Here is a 24262-nt window from a genome sequence, read left to right on the forward strand (position 1 = left end):
AACCTCTGATCTAGACTGTTCTCAGTGGTACCAGATGACAGAACAAGGATTAATGGTCTCAAGTTGCAGTGAGGGAGGTTTAGGTTGGATATTAGGAAAAACATTTTCACTAGGAGGGTGGTGAAGCACTGGAATGGGTTACCTAGGGAGGTGGTGGAATCTCCTTCCTTAGAGGTTTTTAAGGTCAGGCTTGACAAAGCCCTGGCTGGGATGATTTAGTTGGGAATAAGAACAGGAGTACTTGTGGCACCTTAGAGACTAACAAATTTATTAGAGCATAAGCTTTTGTGGACTACAGCCCACTTCTTCGGATGCATATAGAGTGGAATAGATATTGAGGAGATATATATACACACACATACAGAGAGCATAAACAGGTGGGAGTTGTCTTACCAACTCTGAGAGGCCAATTAAGTAAGAGAAAAAAAACTTTTGAAGTGATAATCAAGATAGCCCAGTACAGACAGTTTGATAAGAAGTGTGAGAATACTTACGAGGGGAGATAGATTCAATGTTTGTAATGGCTCAGCCATTCCCAGTCCTTATTCAATCCTGAGTTGATTGTGTCTAGTTTGCATATCAATTCCAGCTCAGCAGTCTCTCGTTGGAGTCTGTTTTTGAAGTTTTTCTGTTGTAATATAGCCACCCGCAGGTCTGTCATTGAATGACAAGACAGGTTCAAGTGTTCTACCACTGGTTTTTGAGTATTATGATTCCTGATGTCAGATTTGTGTCCATTAATTAGTTGGGAATTGTTCTTTGCTTTGAGCAGGGGGTTGGACTAGATGACCTCCTGAGGTCCCTTCCAACCCTGATATTCTATGATTCTATGATTTTTTAGTCTCTAAGGTGCCACAAGGACTCCTTGTTGTTTTTGCTGATACAGACTAACACGGCTACCACTCTAATTTATAATTGTTTGGGAACCTGGACTCTGAATGTCCTGAGTTTTATGCAGTTACTATAATAAATTTAGTGTTTTATTCACTTAGTTTGGGCTGGAAAATATAGTGCACGGTATAGTAAAACAAGTGCTCCTCTTGGGGCAGTTCTAAACTAAAACCAGCATGTATGTTTATACATGCATTCAGTGAAATGTCTTTCATGACAATTTGAATACAGGAGGACATTTTGCCTTTCTTTGCATTGAAGTCATCTAGTTCTGCATTTTATTTTTAAACTTTAAATTTGTATATGTCTTTTAGGTGAGAAATGTAGGAGTTTTATCAGTCTGACTCCACCTGCAGATCGAGGTAAATATATATTTCCAGTACTTCAGGGCTCTGTAACCTTCCTACTTTACAGTTAGCATTCTAAATATTTTCCCCTTTGTGCCTTTGGAAATATCCCCTTTAATCTCTTACGAAGGCTTTGGGGGCTTTATTTGGGTTTTCCAAACTCCAAGATGAAGCCTAAATCTGATAAAATATAAGGGTGGGAGTTTCGAAAGCATTGGACCTGATTTTAAAGGTATTCAGACATCCAATGGGGTGAGAAAAGCTGTTTTGTTCAACTCTTGCTTAGTCTAAAAGTTTAGGATTTAGAATGCGTGTTTACGTTTTATTTTCATAAGGAACTCTCTCTGTTCTTTAGGCCTACCACATATAATCTCTTAAAATCTATATTTGTGTAGTTAAACTTTTTTTAATGTTTTATCCTTATCCGTGAGTTTGTCTACTAACACGTCAACTCCCTTCTCACCTCAGTGGTGGATAGATAGTGCATTAGCTGAGCAGGATTAACAGGGTACTCTGAATTCTGCTTAGTGAGGCTCAGGGAGGAGGCATAGATGGCTCTTTGCTAACTTCCTACCTCACAGTCCTGGGGTAACTTCAGGGGTGCTCTAATTTACCCTGGCTGGAACAACTCCCAAAGGGCTCTTCTATCAGCTCAGGCTCCCCACAGTGTAGTGAGCTCTGGCCATGCCTACTCAGACTCCTGGAGGAGTCTTGCGGCCTGCAGCATGCAGGGGGTCAGACCAGATGATCATAATGGTCCCTTCTGACCTTAATGTCTATGAATCTAAGTGGGTAGTGTATACCTGGCTATGCCAACCTCCCTTTACACAAGGGGAATTCCAGCTACCCTGTAAGAGCAGGATTCCTTCCCCTTTGAGCCACGGGACACAGTGGCAGAGTTCAGGTTATTTTCTAATGAACAATGGGTTATCTTATGCTTGTCCATGTATGTAGTAGCACTTGTAGGAAAGGAGACTACACAAATATCTCTTCACCTTCCAGTAACTGTGGATTTTTGCATTCTGATGTCTAATCTAACTGCCATTTTAGGCACCAAAATCCCAGAATCAGGTCCCACTGGGATTCACAAAACCCCCACTCAGCTGATCCCGAATGCTGTAGGTGCCTAAACTCACTCAGTGCCTCCATTCTTGCAGTAAAAGCTACCTGGGTTTCTGTTTCTGTGCTCTGCGCAGTGCAAACCCATGCTAGGTGTCCACACATCTAAGTTCCAGAGCAAGTCACAAACTGTGGGAAAATAGGTGTTCCTCCACCTAGTTCGTCTGCGGGGCCCTATCCAGTGAGTGCTCAGAGCTTTGCCTATCGGATCAAGCCCCTACAGGTGAGCTTACATGGAAGAGTGGTGCGGGGTGGGGGAGGAGGAGGAATTCCCTCATAACTTTTAGCCCAGGGGTTAGGGCACTCACCTGGGAACCCCCCACTTCAAATCCCACGGTCACCTGAAAGGAGGGAAGAGATTTGAAAAGTGATCTACCATCTCTCTGGCGAGCATCCTAGCCACAGGGCCATGGACTATTCTACTATGGCGACTTCCCTATCTCTCCTGTTGAAGCTGTTGCATTGTGGATAATAACTAAAAAAAAAGGGTATGGGAGTAGGGGGACTGGATCCTGAGTTACCCATCTCATAAGGGAGCACGCTAACCAGCAAGCTACAGAGTCATTCTCTCTCTCTGTCACGGTCTCTCTCTCTCTCTCTCTCATTGGCAACAGCTTCACAGGAGAGACTGAGGGAGCCCCTAGATCAGAATATCTCTCAGCCCAGGGATTAGGGCATACATCTGATAGATGGCAGATCCCTGTTCAAATTCCTTCTCCCCCACAGGCGGTCTCCCACATCCCAGGTGAGTACCCTAAGCACAGGGCTAAATGTTAGCAGGGATGTCTTTCTTGCTAAGATGGTGTAGGCACCTACTGACAAGAAAGGGTTCGTAGCTGAGAATCCCAAGCAGAGCTAGGCACCTCCCTGAAGCCCAGACTTAGGCACCTATCTCTGCCCCACCCCTTGCTCTGGCATCTCTCATTGGCTATCTTACGCAAGTAGCCCCCTAGCATGCTGATGTTTGTGAATTGCAGTCTATAGTGCCTGTCTCTCCCCGTTCACTCTATAGGACGCCTAGGTTCCGAACTCAGGCTTTGTGAATCGCAGGGATTTTCTAGGCACCTAAAAGTTAGATGTGGTGATGCTCAGTATGACTGTGTCTAAGTTCCTAGGTGAATCTAGCCCGAAGTGTCTGAAGTTGGGCATCAAAATTAGTGAACACTTGCCACTTTTGACCTTAATCTTCTTGTGCCTCAGTTCCACACAGATAAAGTGGGAGTATGTACTGGGGTCTACAAACCCCATATTGAGCGTAGACAGAGGGAGAGGAGAACCTCTCCTGTTTACAAGCAAGCAGCTTGATCCCACCACCCCGCAGCTGCCAGAGCTGCTAACCACGGAGACAGGCACCCACAGCTGCAACCAATAAAGGAAACAAGACCTGATATCAAGGAGAGAGTTCAGAGATGGAAGGGGGGCAGAAAGGCCTGGGATAGTAAAGGGGAGACAGCCCTGCACCAGGCTGTCTCCAAAAAGAACCAAGAGACTGCAGCAGACTGCAAGCCCTATAATCGAAGGCCTGCTAGTCTTAATTAGAGATGAAAGTCTAAGTATTGACCTGATTGAAGAGATGCTATGGGTAGTCAGCCAGGAGAAGTTGGAGCCCCTTGAAAGACCACACCAATGACCACCACAGGGTAATATCATCCCCTCTCTCAGGGGTGCTGTGAAAATACATTCATTAATGTTTGTAAAACATGAAATGTGATCCTATGGGGATAACTACCATAGAATGCCCATGAGGAAATTACCAATTGTGTGTTCAGTGTAGGGCTTGAATGGTGTGTGGTAAATAAATAAGGTCTGTGGCCTCTAAATAAGGAGGACAAAAGAAATATTCAGTCATTGAGTATCATCTGTGCCATGCACTGAATAAGCTAAATTAAGTGAATAAAGCTAATACTAGTTAATGCTTTAAAAAATCTAGAAGAAAATACAACTTCCTTCTTCAGGGCTTAAGCCTATCTTTAACTATTAGGGATCAGGATGAAACCTTCCTAGGGAGGGGCAGATTATCCTACGCCTGCCCATTGCAAGGTTTCTTGCATCTTCCTTTTCAGCAGCTGTTATTAGCCAATGTCCAAGACAGAAGACTGGGCTAGAGGGATCTAGGGTCTGATCCAGTCTGGGAATTCCTGGGTTAGAGAATGAACTAAGATTGGTGGGTTGTGGAAACAAAATGCATAATAAAAATGATTTCCTCTTCCCTTCCCTATGCTTTGAGGCAAACCCACAGCCAGACCAAGGCTGCTCACTCACCTGACATGATTCACTTCTCCCACAGAGCCTGCACTGACTCAGCTCTCAGGCATGCTGCAGCAGCCTATCCCTGAGTAGGCTCTGGGTCAGATGACCTCAGGCACAAGTATTTCACTCAGCCCAGCAGAGCTGTAAGTTAGTCTGTGCAACAGCGCTACCTGGCTAGAAACCCTCCTACTGCCTCACAGAATCCCTAGGCTTCCAGCCTGACCCTAGCCTCACCTGAGTCTTGTTCTTGCCTGCTTCAGTCTTGTCTATGGCCTGCCCTGACCCTGATCCCCAGATTATTGCACTAATTCCAACCCAGCTTTGACTTTTGTCCTGCATTGAGTTCTAACTATGATGCTGATTTCGCTTGTCCATGGATGATAATCACAATTCTGACCCACGGTCTGTCCCTGGGCCCCAGTTTCAGTGCTGCCTTCAGCCTGGTCCTAACCCTATGTTCAGCTTCAAACCTTGGTACCAGTTCTCACCCACTGATCCAACTGCCAAGCCTGATTGCCTACAATCCAGAGCCTGATAGTTTGCACAGACTCCACTGTAGTGGACCCCAGGCCTAGATGGACCACCTGGGTGCTGGAGCCCAAGAAATGTCATCCCTACTCCAGAACCTCTAGAACCAATTGCCCAGCTAAAGTTAGAGAACGCTTCCCTTCCAGTGCTGGTTCAGACCCCTCCAGGATCTTTTGGCCCACCCATGATAGAAGCCCTGGAGTGTGGTTCAAAAATTCCCTTGCCAGAGTAGTTTGATGGTGACTGCCACATGTTTTGAGGTTTTATTAACCAGTGTCACCCACACGATCAGATGAAGGTGGCATTTGTTATCAATGTATTGTCTAGAGAAGCCTTAGAGTGGGCCCCACCCATACTGGAACAGGTCAACATGATGCTTGGCCATTTTGAGTACTTCATCCATTCCTTCTTGTTAATATTCAGTGACCCCAACCAAGTATGCAACATCAAAGCAGCCCTATAGTTCCTCAGCCAGTGTTAGTGACCTGTCTCCACCTATGCAGTCCACTTCTGGAGCCTGACCACTGGTATGGTTTGGAATGATGCAGCCCAAATCTATAATTTCCACTGGGGATTGAATGATGCTGTAAAAGAGGATCTGGCTCTTGTTCCTCTTCTCCTCCCCTCCCCCCCTCACCGTGCTGAGTTGGTACCCTACATCAAGCTTTGCATAAGAATCAAGAACCAGCTGCTCGAGCATTGCCTGGAAAAGAAATAGGCTTCTAACCATTCCCAGCCTAGTGTCAAGGGCCCCATGCACGTCCTTTGCCCAGTTCCAGACTTGATCCCATGCAAACTGATAGCACCATTGGGTTTATCACAGACCAACAGAAGGATTACTGGTGCCGAAATGGCCTTGCCTGTACTGCAGAGAAAGTGGCCACTTCACCTCAGAGTGCTCTCACAATCCCAGACTCGCTACAGTGCCAGAAAACCACTCGATCCAGCCCTGGTAGAGGAGCCATGGCTGGACCTAATGCAGAGAGCAAACCACCAAATGAATCTACTCTGCAGCCTACATTTGCCCATGCACCAGTGGAGCACCACCAGCCACACCAGCAGATCCCCCTCCAGCTCTGGGTCCCAGCCACACCTGAAAGACTGCAAGCCCTATAAGCCCTGTACCCTGCTTTCATTGAAAAACCTCTGGGTTTTCCAGAAACTTTATGGACTTCACCTATGCTGGAGCCAACCATTTGCCCAGGCAGAGGAAGCATGTCCCAGAGCAGGTGAAGACTATTCATGGTAGTATGCTGACTTCCGGCCAGTTTCCTAAAAAACAGCACCTCTCCAGGTCAAGATAGGAGACCACAAGGAAATTATGCAGTTTGACATTCTCCTGCTGATCATGAGCTCCTAGAATGGGTCAGTACAGCAAAGATCTTCATCAAGCTTAACTTGCATTGTGCATACAACTTGGTCTGCATCCGGGAGGGTGACAAATGGAAAACCGCTTTCTGCATCAGGTATTGCCACTATGAGTACCTGGTTATGCCCTTTGGCCTCTCGAAAACCATGGCCACATTCCAGTATTTCATGAATAATATCTTCAAAGATATTGTAGACCAGTTCATTCTGATCTACTTAGATGACATCCTCATCATCTTAGAAAACCAGACTCTGCATGACCAGCATGTCCAACAAGTGCTGGAACACCTCAGGAAAAATGACCTGTATGCCAAACCAGAAAAATGTGAGTTTGACTGCACCACCATTGATTTCCTGGATTACGTCATCTTGTCTAATGAGATCACTATGTATCCACATCATCATTGTGGACTGGGACTGTGACATCAAATGCTTCCTGAGATTCACAAACTTCTATTGGAGGTTCATCACCCAGGTAGTGTCCCCCATTACCTAACTCTTCCATAAGAATTCCGCATTCATCTTGCAGTCAGTGGCCCAATGTGCTCTTGAACAACTAAAGAAGGCCTTCATCTCTGCACCTATATTGAAGCACTGAAACCCATCCCAGCCTTTTGTTGTCAAGACAGACACTTCCAATTATGCCATTGGGGCAGCACTGTCAGAATCCCAGAGTGTCACCAAGCATTCTCCATCCGTCAGGACCACCTTTGAAGAGTGGCATCACCTCTCAGAGGGTGCATATTTCCCCATCCAGGTATTCACCAACCATAAAAATTCAGAACACTTGTGATCCACGAAGACCAAATCCAATGGTCCCTGTTTGTTTCTTTGTTCTTGTCTGAAGTTCATGCTGCATTATTGTTCTGGAGGCAAATGGCAAGCCTGATGTATTCTCCCACAAGAGGGAGTACCTTGATGGCAAGGAAGGACCATCTGAACTTTCCACCATCCTGAAGACCCACCATTTCACCAATGTATTAGTGAACATGGACCTCTTATCCCTTGTAAAATCCTCTCTACAGAGCTACCAGTTTGCAAATAAACAGATGTTGCACAATACCAAGCCCGACCCAGGCTTCTCTGTTAGAAATGGAGTACTTCCATTCAAATACTGTGTTTATGCCCCCACAGGCCCGTACCATCTTGCAACTCTCTGACTATGCCACAACTCCCCTCTGGACAGCTATTTTGGACATGGAAGACTACAAAACTGATTGTGACACATTTCTGGTGGTCTAGACTGTACACCTCTGTGAGATCATACATTGACTCATGTGAAGGTTCCCATGCTGTATGAAGGTCCCCCATACTAAGCTACTGGGCTACTTGATCTCCCTACGTATTCCATCCCAATCCTGGGAATCAATATAAATGGATTTTATTGTGGAGCTCCCTAACTCCAGAACTGTAGTCATAGATGTAGACCTCCTATCCAAGATGTCTCACTTCGTGCTCTGCTGTAAGATTCCCACGGCAGAAATGACAGCCCATGTTGTCTTTGACCATGTTTGCAAGCTGAATGAGTTATCTTCCAATATCATGTCAGACCGCAGACCGGATTTTGTCGCCCACCTTTGGCAGGAACTCTTCTGCCTCTTAGATGTTGACCTACATCTCTCCACTACTTGTGATGCCCAAATGTATGGGCAGTCAGAACAGACATGTGGTGGTTTCCACCAGGACAACTGAGTCCAACTCTTACCCTTCGCAGAGTTTGTCTATAACAATTCTAAACATAAGTCTACCCAGCAAAGCCCCTTTTTCTCCAGCTACAGTTTCCACCCTAGGTTCTACCCATCATGAACCTCAACTTCCCACATCCCTGCAGCCTCTGATCTGGTCAAATACCTCCTTCATATCCAGGAGGAAGTAAGCTTGACACCACCAAGGCAGACTATAAGTGGTTTGCTGACCACCACTAATAGACCAAACGTCCCATCAGTGTTGGCTTTATACAAAACACTTGGACACCTCATGTCCCTCACACAAACTTGACTACTGGTACCTTGGTCCCTTCCTTGTCATTGAGCAAATTAAGTTGGTCACTTTCTGCCTCCAGTTACCCCCCACCACGACATGTTCCATGTCTGCCTACTGAAATAGCACACCCACAACTCCCTGTCAGGATGAACAGAAGCTCTTTCTCCTCCAGTCATGGTGCAAGGTCAGGAATAATAACTGGTGAATCAGGTCCTCAGAGAAGCTCCTATACCTAATAGATTGGGAAGGTTATGGCCCAGAGGAGCACTCATGGAACTGGGAGCCAGTGAGCAACATCCGTGGCCCCAACATGATCTGTGACTTCCATCAGTCCCATCCCAACAAACTAGTCCCAGGAATGCCTGGGATGCACCCTCATAGGAGGTTAAGGTGAGGCAACCCCACAACCAGACCAGGGCTACTCATTCAGGTGATATGACTCACCCCTCCAACAGAGCCTGCAGTGACTCAACCATGCTGCAGCCTGGAGCAGGAACTGGGTCAGATGACCTCCAGGAACAGGTATTTCCCTGACCCCACCAGAGCTGCAAGTTAGTCTGTGCAACAGCACTACCCAGCCAGGAACTCTCCTGATGCTTCATGTGTCACAGACTACCTCGGCTTCCAGCCTGCCTTCAATTCTGTCCCTGTCCCTGCCCCCCAACCTTTCCTGAAGCTTCCTTCAGCCTTGTCTGTGCCCTACCCTGACCCTGATCCAGCCCCGTTCCTGACCTGCTTCAGCTCTGCACCCACCTCCTGACCCCAAGACCATTGCACTGACTTCAACCCAGTTTTGACACGTGGCCTGCATCCAGCCTCTGACTACAAACTTGAATCGGCTTGTCTACAGACATTGATCACAGTTCTGACCCACAGCCTCCCCTGGTTTCCATGCTGTCCTCAGCCCAGTCCTGAACCCATGTCTGGCTTGGACCACCACAACCAGCACCAGACCTGACTGTCTAGAACCCAGAGTCTGACACATGGTCTCTCTTCCAGAATGCAAACTAGGACACCCTCCCCCCCCCCAGGTGAATGGTAGTGTCCCCTCCAAGTTTCCACCCATAAATCCCACTACTGTCCCTTGTGCTTTCACAACTCACGCCACTAATGCCAGCGGCAACTGGAAGTATCCAGCATCTCTGAAGATGAGTACTTCCCCTGCCCCAATGCTGTTTCAGCTTTCTTGCCCCACAGAGAGTGCTCTCAGGACGGCAAAGAGATTAATTTCATCAGGTAACCCCTAGATCTTGTATTTATGTGAAGGGGTAAATAACACTTCCTTATTCACTTTCTCCACACCATTCATGATTTTATAGACCTCTATCATATTTGCCTTAGTCATTTCTTTTCTAAGGTGAATGGTCCCTGTCTCTTTAATCTCTCCTTGTATCAAGTATCAGGGGGTAGCCATGTTAGTCTGTATCCACAAAAACAACAAGGAATCTGGTAGCACCTTAAAGACTAACATTTATTTGGGCATAAGCTTTCATGGGTAAAAAACCCACTTCTTCAGATTCTCCTTGCATGTAAGCTGTTCCATACCCTAGTCATTTTTGTTGCCATTCTCTGCACCTTTTCCTATTCTGATATATCTTTTAGTTTATATTAGTTGCAGTTAGACCGTTTTTAATCCATTTAATGTGTGCCATGTTTATTTTATATCTTTTGAAGTTTTTAATCAAAATATCCCTGTAGTAACAATTCAAATGCCTTACAGAAGTCTATGCATATCTCATCAACACTACTACCTGTATCAGCCAAACTTGTAAACTCAACAAAAAAGGATTATCAAGTTAGTTTGACAAGATCAATTTTCCATAAACCCATGTTGATTGGCAATAATTATATTACCCTCCTTTAAATCTTTATTAATCAAATCCTCTATCACCTGCGCCATTATCTTGCCTGGGATAGTTGTGAAGCTGACAGGATCATTACCTGGATCTTCCCTTATTAAATACCAGCACCACATTAGCTTTCTTCCAGTCTTCTGGAACTTCCCCAGTACTCCAAGACTTATTGAAAGTCAGTATTAATGGTCCAGTGAGCTACTCAGCCAGCTATTTTTAAAATTCTTTGCTGCAAGTTGTCTGGACCTGTGCAACTTTAGTACCTGCTGTTTAACATCCTCTTGAGACATTAGTGGAATGGAAATAGTATTATCATGTGATATGACTACATCATCCGTTTTTTTTCCCTCAAATACAGAACAGAAATATTTATTCAATACATCTATGTTTTATGCTTTATTATTGATAATTCTACCATTTACATCTATTAACCGACCAATACCATTGTTTGGATTCTTTTTGTTCCTAATATGTTGCAAAAATTCCTTCTTAACTTTGCTGGCCATAGATTTCAGCTTGTCTCCTTTTGCCACCATTATCAATTTTCTACAATTCTTAGCTTCTGATTTATTTTCATTACTATCAACTTCTCCTTTCTTCCATTTGTTATATATTATTTTTAACTTTATTGTAGCTGTCTTCACTTACCCTCCAAACCAGATCAGTTTTTTGACCAATCCTGTCTTCTTCCTCCATTGTAGGATTATTGCTTTCTGGGGATCTAGTAAAGTGGTCTTAAGCAATTTCCAATTATCAGTCACATTTTTCTGATTAAATTCCTCCTCCCAGATGATTTGGTTCTAAATTTATTTTTGCTTTGTGAAATTGCCCCTTTTAAAGCACCAAGTATATGTATCACTGGTCTGGCCTCTGTTCTGCTTGCATGTTATAAATGTGATCACTGGTAACTTACTTACCATTGATTTTTAGTTCTACGATCAGTTCTTCTTTATCTGTTAAGATGGAGCCTAATGTAGAATGTCTCTTTGGTATTTAAGTATGTTTAAAGTCAGAAGTTGCCTGGGCACCCTCTCAGATAGAAATGAAGAAGAAAGAAATGTACTAAATGTCTGTAATGGCTGCTAATATCAGTGCTATTGATTTGTCTTTCCAGGTGTTTTGTGGCTGTCTATTGTAGCAGAGCTACTCTATATCATTTTGCTTCTAACTGGAGCCACTTTGATGTCAATAGAAGTGTGCTACTACACTACAATCATTGATGGATTAAAGCTCAACGCCTTTGCTGCAATATTCACAGTACTAGCAGGTACAGTTTAGGATTTATAGATTGTAACTTTTCAAGATGTAACTTTGAGTTGCAATGCTAAATGCTTTTGTGGTAAACATTTTAATTTATGGACCAGATCCTTAAATCAAAGAGTTTTGCCTGAATGAGGACTGCAGGCTGGGGCCCTGGATTTTTTAATACTACTGTAAATGGCATCATTCATTACATCTAGAAAATGCAACACAGAAATCCGACTTGGTTTCAATAAATATGCACTTCCATACTGAGATCCAGATAGCAGAGCTGGACCCAGCATAGTTTTGTGGAAATTAGGTCTTGTCAAACAATATTGATATCATTTTTCAGTAAGATTACAAGTTGGGTTGACAAAGATGTTTACATAATAGATTTCTGTAAGACATTTGACTTAGTGCTGATTACAGATTTAGCCCTATACAAAATGAATGTAACACTTGTTACATGGATTAAAAACTAGGGAACTGATATATCTCCAAAGTAAATGTAAATGGGTACTCGTCCTCCTAAAGGAATGTGTCTAGGGTTTTCCCAGGGATCAGTTCTTGGCCCAGTATGATCCAATCTCTTTATCAATAATTTAGAAGAAACCATAAAATTATTGCTGGTAAAGTTTGCAAATGAAACAGTAACTGAGGACTGGTACATAATGATTCATAAATTAAAAAAAAAAAAAACACAGTGGACCATTAGATCATCTAGTCTGACCCCTTGTATAACACAGGGCACAGGATTTAATCCAGTTACTCCTGTACTGAGCCTATTAATTTGTATTTTACTAAAATATGTTTTCCAAAAAAGCATCCAGTCATAAGTTGAAGACATCAAGAGCTGGAGAACCCACCAGTTCCCTTGGTATTTTGTTCAGTGGTTAATCACTCTCATTATTAAAGATTTGTGCTTTATTTCTAATTTGAATTTGCCTGCATTGGTTCTTGTTTTGCCTTTCACTGATGGATTAAAGAGCCCTTAGTATCTCTTATTTTCTTCTCTTGAACATACGAAAACATCCTAATCAAATCACCTCTTGTTCTTCTTTTTGATAACCTAAACAGATTGAGTGCTGTCATTGGAAGGCATTTTTCCCAGTCCTTGAATTATTTTTGCGGATCTTTTCTGCATCCTCTCCAAATTTTCAACATTCTTTTAAAAATGTGGACACTAGAACTGGACACAGTTTTCCAGTGTCTGTTCCCCTAATGCATATACAGAGGTAAAATCACCTCTCTACTTCTTCTCACTACTACCCTATACATATATCCAGAGTCACTGCTTTCCAGGATACAGTCCCCATTCTGTAGGTTTGGCCTGCATTCTTTACTCTTAGAAGAATGACCTCATATTTAGCTGTATTAAAACACATTTTGTTTGATTGGACCCAGTTTACTAATGAGGCCAGATTGCTCCTCATGACTGCCTGACTATCATCATTATTTACCACTTCACCAATCTTTGTGTCAGTGATATTTTATCAGCATTGATTTTTATATTGATCATTGATATAAATATTGAATAGCATTGGGTCTCAAACTGATCCCTGTGGAACCTGCTAGAAACACCGCCACTCAGTGATGATTCCCCATTGACGACTGCTTTTTGAGATCGGTCAGCTAGCCCGTTCTTAATCCATATAATGCATGCTTTATTGTCATTGTGTAATGCTAACTATTTAACCAGAATGTTGCACAGTACTAAGTCAGACACTTAGACTTCTGTAAGGTGCTTAACATCTACACAATTATCTTTATCAACCAAATTTGCAGTCTCATCAAACAATGAAACCAAGTAGCATCATTATATACTGTCCTTTACTTTCAGCTTTCCCATGATTTTGCTGAGGATTGAGGTCAGGTTAACTGGCTTATACTCACCCATGTCATCTCACTTTTCCTTTTTGAATACAGGCACAATATTAGTACTCTTCCAGTCTTCTGGAATTTCCCCATTTTCAAAGATAGATTAAAAACTAACATCAGAGGGCCAGACATCTCTTCAGCCAGCTCTGTTAGGACTTCTGGGTGCAAGTTATCTGGGCTTGCTGATTTAAAAATATTCATCCCTAGTTGATGATGTTCAACATCCTCCGTGGTTAAACTGGAAAATATTTCATCACTTTACATGATATCAGGACACTGTCCTGCTTCTTTCCAAATACAGAACAGAAATATTTACTGAACACGTGACTTTTTTCTGCTTCATTGTTAACAATTTTACAATCTTGATCTAGTAATGGACCTTGTTTAGTACCTGTTAGTAAATAATAATACCTTTAGTTCTTTCTTTCTGTATATTTGATTAATTTATATATTTACTATTCTTTAGAATCTTTATCTTAAACAAAGAGTATGTCTGAATTCTAAGGCCCAGAACACAGGTCTTGACCAATAAGTAACCCTATTTAGCAATTTATTCATGATGCTGTATTTAATAACTCTAGGGCACTTTCATGTCTATAAAACACCAGATATTCTTGTAAACCATCTCCTTAACATATAAATAAAAAGCTGACATAAGCATATATAGACTAGGGAAACTAATAAGAGATTATTGTTATAGCAGATGTTTTCTGTTGGGGAAATCAACATGGAAGAATGATTGAGGGGTAAGAAAGACTCACTGAGAAATATTAAATTGAAGAATTGTTAGTGCTCTCAGCTGTAAATAATCATGCCTTCACACATGAGTCAGGTAAACTGAGACTGTACAGAAATGACATTACAACATGTGTTTCTAGGAGAATATTCTTGGCAACTAGGTTTCCTTTGTCTGAAACCCTATACAGTAAAAGCTGTGTTATCCAGCACTTTACTAACTGGAAAGCTCTATAAACCAGCATTTCTGATCCTCATTGAAAGTCTGGTTTATAGTCCGGTTGGCACAGGGCCGGCAGGCTCCCTACCTGGCTCCATGTGGCTCCCTGGAAGCATGTCCCTACTGCTCCTAGGTAGAGGAACGGCCATGAGGGGGTCAGAGAGCGGGAGGGAGTGCACAGCTAGGTGGCTCTGCCCCCACCCCACCCTGAGTGCTGGTTCTGCAGCTCCCATTGGCCGGGAACCGTGGCCAATGGGAGCTGCGGGGGGTGGCGCCTGCAGGTTCCCAGCCTATGGGAGCTGTGGAGCCAGAGCTCTTGGTGGGGGCAGCGTGCAGAGCTGCCTAGCTGGGCCTCCACCTAGGAACAGCAGGGACACGTTGCCACTTACGGGGAGCTGTCCGAGGTGAGCGCCACCTGGATCCGGCACACCAACCCCTTACCCCGAGCCCCCTCCTGCACCCAACCTCCCTCTCAGAGCCCACACCCTGCACCTCCTCCTGTGCCCAAACCCCCAGCACTTAGGCCCCTCTCACAACCAAACTCCCTCTCTTAGTTAACTGGCATTTTTTACTTACTAACACCTCGTATCCTCCTAACATGCCAGATAACAAAACTTTTAATGTATAATGATAGTGATATGAAAACTTAAGTTGGGGGAATGAAAACTGTGCATCACTTCCAGATGCAGGAAAGACACATATCCAGCTCTTAGTCTGACAACAAAGGGTTGTAATGTATCTATTTATTTCTGTATAGTGCTGTACTCTAATCTCTGATTAATAATCTTAGATTAAATAATTTCAACTGAGCCTGTTATTTCGACAATCTCGAGTCATTAACTCAGACATGCAACAACCTTTACAATTATTAGTGTTTCTTTTGTTCTTGGTATACTTAAACTCCTTATTGTCTTTGGTCATGCCAGCCATTTCCCCTGATTAAATTTAGCCTGCCCAATCAATTTTCTACATTTCTTATCTTCTAATTAATATTGACTACTATTTGCTGCTCCTGTTTTTCCCTTATATAAATTTGATTTCTTCATTTTCCCCCTTAACCAAGATAGGCTTTTAACCAAAATTGTCCTCTTTATTTCGATAAAGGCAGCTCAGATATACAGAGTGATCTGGATCACTTGATTAGCTAAGCTTATTTGAATATGTTTTAAAACAGAAAAATGCAACATCATACATCTAGGAACAAAGGATGTAGGTCACATTTTCAGGTTGAGAGCCTGTATCCTGGAAAGCAGTGACTGAAAATTATGGGCCCATGGTGGAAACCAACTGAACTTGAACTCCCACTGTGATGTTCTGGATAAGAAGGCTAAACTGATTCTTATATGTGTAAGTAGGGGAATGTCGAGTAGTAGTAGGGGAGGTATTACCTGAGTACACGACTTAGTGAGACCATTATCAGATATTGTGTCCAGTTCAGGTGTCCTTGTGTTATGAAGTTGTTGAAATGTCAGAGTTCAGAAAAGAGCTACAAGAATGATATGCAGACTGGAAAACCCACCTTGGACTGAAAAGCTACAGAAGCTCAAGCTATAAAGAGAAGGTTAAGAGGTGATTTGTTTATAAATATAGTTTGTAAGCATCTACATGAAGAGGAGATTTCAGATAGTAGAGGGCTCTTTAATCTATCAGACAAAGTTATAATGAGATGCAGTAGAAGCTGAAGCTACATAATTCAGACTAGAAATAAGATGCATGTTTTTAACAGTGAAGATAATGAACCATTAAAGCAACTCACCTAAGAATGTGGTGGATTTTCCATTATTTTGAGTCTTTAAATCAAGACTGGATATGTTTCTAAAATATATGCTCTAGTTCAACCAGAAATTATGGTCTTGATGCAGGAATCCCTATATGAAATTCTCTGGCCTGTGCTATGCACGAGGATCAGATCTGATGAACATAGGGTATTCCTTAAAACCTTAAAAATGTATGAATCTATGAAAACTTTAGTCTGTTAGTTGGTGCTGGCCTTTTTCTGAGAGATCCTGATTTGTATTTTCCCAGAGTGACCATGTAGGCTTGCAGAATGTGTAAATTTCTTTGAAGATCTTCTTCTATGGGTGATAGTACGTCTGTATCCTTTAGTAGGATACCCAGGGTAAGAGATTGTTTCAACTGGGTTTGTAGTTCATTGACAGGTCCCTGTGTACTCTGCAGAACAATGTCACCAAATTCTGTGGTGGTAACCCCCAAATTCCACAATTTTTCTAATTTATTCTGTCACAATGAAATACTCTCTTTATTGCTATCCCTATCCCCACCCGCACCCCCACAGCAACAGCTCTGAAAAGGCTCATTGGCAGAACATTTGTCCCTGCATATTTTGGCCAATGATTGTTTGCAATTATGTCTTTTTCACTTTATTCTCCAGACAGTCAGGCTGCCCAGGCCATGGTTGTTGTGCAGTTGTCTAGGTGACCCCACTCAGAACCTCCTTGTTCCAGAGTGTGCTAGGAAGGGGGAGCTTGTAGCCAAGTTTAGTAGTAAGTTTCCCTGCTCCCTAGGCCTCCCCTTCTGCACTACTCTCTAGAGAGTTAGGCTATGGAGTCTTGACTGAGATGAATGTGGCAGATCAGAACTCTGGCAAGGGGTGAATTTTGTGGAAAATACTGGGCTGCAGAATGCATGATGTGTATTTTTTAAGAGATTTGGACTGAAGTTATATATCTCTGTTTGACTCTCCTTTCTGGCTTGAAGGCCTCTCTTTGCATAGTGCTTATGTGTTATCTTGCATTTGTTATATGAAATGTGGATTTGATGAGGTTCTATGTTTTAACACCAGTTTTATTGTGCCTTGATCCTACACACAGTCAAATGGTAATGTTTTCAAAAGTACCTAAATGACTTAGGATCAGATTTTAAAGGCACCTAGAGATACAAATAGGCACCTAGTCAGATTTTCAATAGATCCTAGGCACCTAACTTCTACTGGTACTGGAATCAAGTCCTGCTGGGTGCCTGTCTGCATTTTTAAGCACCTAAATACATTTAAAAATCTGACCCAAAGGTCTAGATCCACAAAGGGACTTAGGCATTGCAATGCTGAGCGTTGCAGCACCTAACCCTTGGGTGTCCTTCCACCAGCTGGAATCCAAGAGCCCAAGTTAGACATTTGGCTCCCATACAATGCATGGGGAGAGTTGGGCACCTAAGAATGGGATCCACAAAAGCCATCTTGCTAAACTGGGAGTCACCTAAACTAGCTTGTTACACAAGGTTTTAAGAATCCAAAACAGTGGTAACGTAACTGTTTCACTCCAACCGGTGTCAGGAATAAATCAGTGGCAACACAATGCTCCGGCTGATGGAAGATTAATACAAGTAAGCATTCTGTTATCTAAAACTACAATTTATTAGATTTAAGTGCACACAGACCCAACCAATAGGTTTAGAATATCCCAAATATTTACCTAAAATCTGGGATGGGATTGAGTAAATTGCGGAAGTTCAACAATGGCCGGGTGCTTCCCCGCCAGGGAGTGAGTTGTCAGGAAAAATGCATCTCAGGATAGCTTCAGAGGACTGCTTCAAAGTACACTCTATTGTAGAGTCCTTTTTATAACTAACTTTTACAAAACACACAGATCATAGTGACCCCTACCGGGTCATCACTTCTCCTAATGTCAAATTACTTATCAACAAACATTCCTAACAATCTTAGTCATAATAAGCTTCTGTGTCAAAGGTGCCCCAAACCCAAGGTTCCCATCCACTTAGTTTCTTTTGGTCTTAACTTGTTGATTCTTTTTCTCCCTTCCTGATTAGGAGAGACTGCAAGTCTGGAAATGTATTTGAACATGCTTTCAGAAGCTCTGCTTGTTCAAATTAACCCTTAACTAGGTGGTGGTCTATTTTATTAATTCATGGTGGCTGTATGCTGGTTCCAATTAGCTAATCAAAATCTGGGGCACACATACCCCTCAATTCCAGGGCAACAAGCTAATAGAAAATGCCAAGAAAAGGAGTGTGGTTTAAGCCCCACCTCTCAAAGGACCTTAATCATCTATCTCTGGGATCAAGTATCAGGAGGTTGCCTACTCTGTCCCCATATCTACTCTGGCAACACCATCAGAGGACCCAACCACATCAGCCACACCATCAAGGGCTCATTCACCTGCACATCCACTAATGTTATATATGCCATCATGTGCCAGCAATGCCCCTCTGCCATGTACATTGACCAAACCGGACAGTCCCTCCGCAAAAAAATAAATGGACACAAATCGGACATCAGGAATGGTAACATACACAAGCCAGTAAGTGAACACTTCAGTCTCCCTGGTCATTCTATTACAGATTTAAAAGTCAGGATCATTGAACAAAAAAACTTCAGAAACAGACTTCAAAGAGAAACAGCAGAACTAAAATTCATTTGCAAATTTAACACCATTAATCTGGGCTTGAATAGGGACTGGGAGTGGCTGGCTCATTACAGAAGCAGCTTTTCCTCTCCTGGAATTGACACCTCCTCATCTATTATTGGGAGTGGACTACATCCACCCTGATTGAATTGGCCCTGTCAACACTGGTTCTCCACTTGCGAAGTAACTCCCTGCTCTCCATATGTCAGTATATAATGCCTGCATCTGTAACTTTCACTCTATGCATCCGAAGAAGTGAGGTTTTTACCCGCAAAAGCTTATGCCCAAATAAATCTGTTAGTCTTTAAGGTACCACCAGACTCCTTGTTGTTTTTATCTCTGGGATGGTGCAAGGTTTCTGTCTCTGGTTAGAGTTTGGAGCTGTGAACCCTCTCCTAGAGTTAGGCACACCTAAAATGTTTCTCTTGTAAAAAACACTAGGAGAAAGAGGCAGCAGTAACTTCTGGGCTACCAGGTATTCTTGCATGGGCTTTCTTAGTATTTCTTGTTGAAGCTGTTCCACTATATATTATGTAACCCTTCTGCCCCTCTGAGTTGGCAGCAACAAAGGCTGGGTTCAGTATCTAGGGGTTCCATTTCAATAACGCAATGCAAAACCGGCTCAAGCCCTCACCCAGTGACCTGGGACAATTACATACCATCCCCCGGGCACCTCTAGGAGGCAATACTTCCCCTCTCGCAAGCATGGAGTCTGAATGTAGCAAAAGCCTTTTAATAAAGGAGGGAAACAATGCGGCATCATGTTGGGGATACACCACAAACAGGATTCATAACACAAACCATGAGCAAAAGACCCACCTCCAAGTAAGTCTGGCAGTGTCCTTTTCCCCTCAGGGTCTTAAGTCCAATTGCCCCAAAATCCAACAACCCCAGTCTCTGTCCCTGGTCAGTGCTGCCCCAGAGTTCAAAAGTTTATCTGCAGAGTTTTACCCCCCCAGTCTGAGTGGAAATGGGGGGGGAGATATGGGGTGTTACGGGGCACCTTACGTGGTCCGAGGCCGACTGCCCCACCTCTCCATGGAGTTCTGCTGCAGCCTTCACCACAAATGGCTCCGCTCTATGAGCCGCTCCGGCCCGGTCCTCCAGCCATCCCCGCAAACTGCTCAGCTCTCCTTCACGCCACATTCCATGGGCCGCTCCAACCATCCCACAAACTGCTCCGCTCTGCACACCGCTTAGCACAATATCCTCAGGCTCCCCCACTGGTTAACACAGCACTCAGTGATCTTAGCTCAGTAATTTTAGCTCTTTTAGTGATTTCAGCTTGTAGTAGGGGAGCCCCAGTGCTGGTGCACTATTGACCCAAAGTGAATTCAGCTCAGCAGCCTCTAGGTAGACTCCTAATAGAATCAAAATTAGTTCTGCTATTCAATAGTGGAGAGGAAAAGGCAATACAATTGGTCTTCCAGACCCTCAAAATGGACACATACCTGTCCCCAACCCCTCCCTATTCAGCAGGTTTTAGAACTCATGTCCCTTGTCTAGCGAGTGCTACTTAGGTGATGGTGAGACCCTCTGTCATAAAACAGTTTCATTGTCCTTGAGTCACATAATCAGGGTAACAACACTTTATTCCTCCTGCCCCAATAACAGAGAAACTGGGGATCCCACAGCTGCCAAAGTGACCATTTTGGGCTGCCGTGGGCTCATGCTAGGCGGGGTGGGTGTGCCTATGCAAACAAGATCAGCCCCTGAATTCTTTTCCACACTTGCCATAATTCACCACCAGATGTCAGGGTAGAGCTCATCCTGACTCTGCTTACAATTAAATATTTATTGGCCCAGAGAGAGTGTAAGAATTACTCTATAGTTAGGCTTGGGAGAATTCAGTTTTTATTTATTTATTTGAGGTAATTTTAATGGATAATATCAATGTTATTTTAAAGTATTTTTTCAATGTTTTTATCAATATAAATTTTCACAGTTGCACAAAATTGTAGGGGAGTCAGACAATCGGGGGTAGGGTTAGACTAATTATTTGATGACAGTAGATGCTGAGATTCAAAAATCTAAAGCTTTATAACTCTTAAAACACACACACTGTCAGCATCATGTGATAAAATATACAAAGTAAATAGCCTTAACTGAAATTCTAATTTCTCAAGCAGCATTTTTCTTACTTTGCTTACCCGTACATTTTGATTATTATAGATAGAAATATTTGTTTGCTGGTTTAGGTGTGTAGGATGAAATCAACATTTATCCATAAAAGTCTAATCTTTCCAAACCTATCTCTAGTCCAGTGGTTAGGGAACTCACCAGAGAGTTATAAAACCCGTTCTGAAATCCCTTCTTCCAGGGTTGATTGATTCAAATCAAAGTGACTTAAATCAGCAAGCAAAATTCCTTGATTTAAATAATTGATGCCCATCTTGTTTTGCATTTGTATTTTTTAGTTTATATAATTTTAAAGAGAAGTTGATCCTATTTGTTGGTAACAAAATAAGTTGATTTGCAACTGAATATAGCCTTTGCACTACATTTGGAACTTTTTTTTTTTTTGCTAACCAGGAGGAAAGGCACATTAATTTAGCAATTATATAGCTTATTTTTTATTTTTTTTATTATGTTAGAATATGGTAAATGATGCATTTCTTATTTGCTAAATGATTTTTTACTTGTGATTTGTGTCAAGTTCTAACTGGATGGAAATTGGAATTCAATTTAAAAATGCACAAAAAAAAGCTTTTTTGCTGCTGCTGCTGTTTAGTTAAATAAAACTACCTTAAATGTGCTGGATATGGGGGAGGGACGAAGTAATTTTATCAAAGCATGTTTTGCATTTAAAACCAAGGGATGTATTAAATGCAGAAAGGATTATCTGCAATTAGTGAATTAACTGATTGTTTCTGGTCATCATGTGCTTCAAAGAATTTACAATTAATAGATCTCATCCTGTCACACCTCATTTTTATTCATCGATTTGGAAGAGGAAAACAAACTTGCCTGCTTTTTCAACTACCAATTGGTTTCTTAACTTTGAATAAACTAGTCATTGAAATTAGTGGGTTGAATAAACTGCAGAAGAGACTAGTACCGTCAAAAGCTATTTCTCCACTTCTAAAAAATCTGGTTCCAGGTACTCACAGTGGCTTCCACCAGTTCAGAGGTTTGACTTTAACATGTTTGCTGCCAAAGTTTTAAACTGCTTAATACTTTTTAAAATTTAAATTATTTTAATAGGTTATAGTAACCTTAGGCCTTCATGTGTGTTATCAAAATTTCAAATATATTTTTAAATAGATTTATTTTTAAAAGAAAATTTTGTAAATAAAAATATCAGATTTAAATAAAAACACTGATGTCCATAAAAATCCTTTTTTTTTTTTTTTTAAGAAACCATTTGTTTTTTATTCACCCTGCCTGTTACACATCAGGCAGAGGGTGGAACTGAGCCTGGGTGTCCCATATACCAAGTGAGTGCTGTAGCCCAGGGGTTCTCGCAACACATTTTTTGGTGGCCTCAGAGTGCGGCCACCAACTCTCACTGGTGGCCTCATTGACAATTTCCCCTTAAAATACTTAATTAACTTTAGGAAAAACAATTAAATATAGACACATTCACATCCAAATCATTGTAATGTATATTTGCAGGGTTTTTTGGCAGACTCAATAACAAAAATAATGCTGCCTCTCTCTTCAGTCCCCCCACCCAGGGCTTAGACGGGGGTTTGCTGTGAAAAGTGATATTTGTATATTTGTTAATATCACAGCACACTTAGTAGCTACCTGGGAGGCTATGAAAAGTGATATTAACAAACATACAAGTATCACTTTTCACAGATAGCTAGTAAGTCTGCTGTAAAAGTCTGCATGTTTGTTAATATCACTTTTCTCAGCAAGTCCCAGGACCCATTAAGCCCTGGATTGGGGGCGGGGGGGAGGCAGCAGGAGCCAGAGGCAATGGTGGGATGGATCACAGAATCACAGAATATCAAGGCTGGAAGGGACCTCAGGAGGTCATCTAGTCCAACCCCCTGCTCAAAGCAGGACCAATCCCCAACTAAATCATCCCAGCCAGGGCTTTTGTCAAGCCTGACCTTAAAAACAAGGAGATTCCACCACCTCCCTAGGTAACCCATTCCAGTGCTTCACCACCCTCCTAGTGAAAAAGTTTTCCCTAATATCCAACCTAAATCTCCCCCACTGCAACTTGAGACCATTGCTCCTTGTTCTGTCATCTGGTACCACTGAGAACAACCTAGTTCCATCCTCTTTGGAACTCCCTTTCAGTAGATGAAAGCAGCTATCAAATCCCCCCTCATTTTTCTCTTCTGCAGACTAAATAATCCCAGTTCCCTCAGCCTCTCTTCATAAATCATGTGCTCCAGCCCCCTAATCATTTTTGTTGCCCTCCTCTGGACTCTTTCCAATTTTTCCACATTCTTCTTGTAGTGTGGGGCCCAAAACTGGACACAGTACTCCGGATGAGGCCTCACCAATGCCGAAGAGAGGGGAATGATCACGTCCCTCGATCTGCTGGCAATGCTCCTACTTATACAGCCCAAAATGCCATCAGCCTTCTTGGCAACAGGGGCACACTGTTGACTCATATCCAGCTTCTCGTCCACTGTAACCCCTAGGTCCTTTTCTGCAGAACTGCTGCCTAGCCACTCGGTACCTAGTCTGTGGCAGTGCATGGGACTCTTCCGACCTAAATGCAGGACTCTGCACATGTCCTTGTTGAATCTCATCAGATTTCTTTTGGCCCAATCCTCTAATTTGTCTAGGTCCCTCTGTATCCTATCCCTACCCTCCAGCATATCTACCATTCCTCCCAGTTTAGTGTCATCTGAAAACTTGCTGAGGGTGCAATCCATGTCATCCATGTTCAGTATCATTAATGAAGATACTGAACAAAACTGGACCCAGGACCGACCCCTGGAGCACTCCGCTTGATACCAGCTGACAACTAGACATGGAGCCATTGATCACTACCCGTTGAGCCCGACGATCTAGCCAGCTTTCTATCCACCTTCCAGTCCATTCATCCAGCCCATACATCTTTAACTTGCTGGCAATAATACTGTGGGAGGGCTGTATCAAAAGCTTTGCTAAAGTCAAGAAATAACACATCCACTGTTTTCCCCTCATCCACAGAGCTTGTTATCTCATCATAGAAGGCAATTAGGTTAGTCAGGCATCACTTGCCCTTGGTGAATCCATGCTGACTGTTCCTGATCACTTTCCTCTCCTCTAAGTGCTTCAAAATTGATTCCTTGAGGACCTGCTCCATGATTTTCCAGAGACTGAGGTGAGGCTGACTGGCCTGTAGTTTTCCAGATCCTCCTCCTTCCCTTTTTAAAGATGGGCACTACATTAGCCTTTTTCCAGTCATCCGGGACCTCCCCCGATCATCATGAGTTTTGAACGATAATAGCCAATGGCTCTGCAATCACATCCCCCAACTCCTTTAGCACCCTCGGATGCTGCGCCTCCGGCCCC

General features: G+C 42.8%; 1 protein-coding gene across 3 annotated transcripts in view; it reads left to right on the plus strand.

Moving 5' to 3' along the window:
• Positions 1-24262, plus strand: part of GSG1L2 (GSG1 like 2) — a 59201-nt gene that overhangs the window by 12706 nt on the left and 22233 nt on the right. For 2 of the 3 annotated variants that reach the window (XM_054047384.1, XM_054047381.1), the window contains exons 2-3: positions 1206-1253; positions 11454-11606. In XM_054047384.1, coding sequence (XP_053903359.1) covers positions 1206-1253; positions 11454-11606 — 201 coding nt within the window. The remainder of the gene's footprint in view (positions 1-1205; positions 1254-11453; positions 11607-24262) is intronic. The other variant, XM_054047382.1, reaches the window with a different exon arrangement.

The sequence above is a fragment of the Malaclemys terrapin genome, chromosome 13 (assembly GCF_027887155.1).
Source record: "Malaclemys terrapin pileata isolate rMalTer1 chromosome 13, rMalTer1.hap1, whole genome shotgun sequence".
Taxonomy (NCBI): Eukaryota; Metazoa; Chordata; order Testudines; family Emydidae; genus Malaclemys; species Malaclemys terrapin.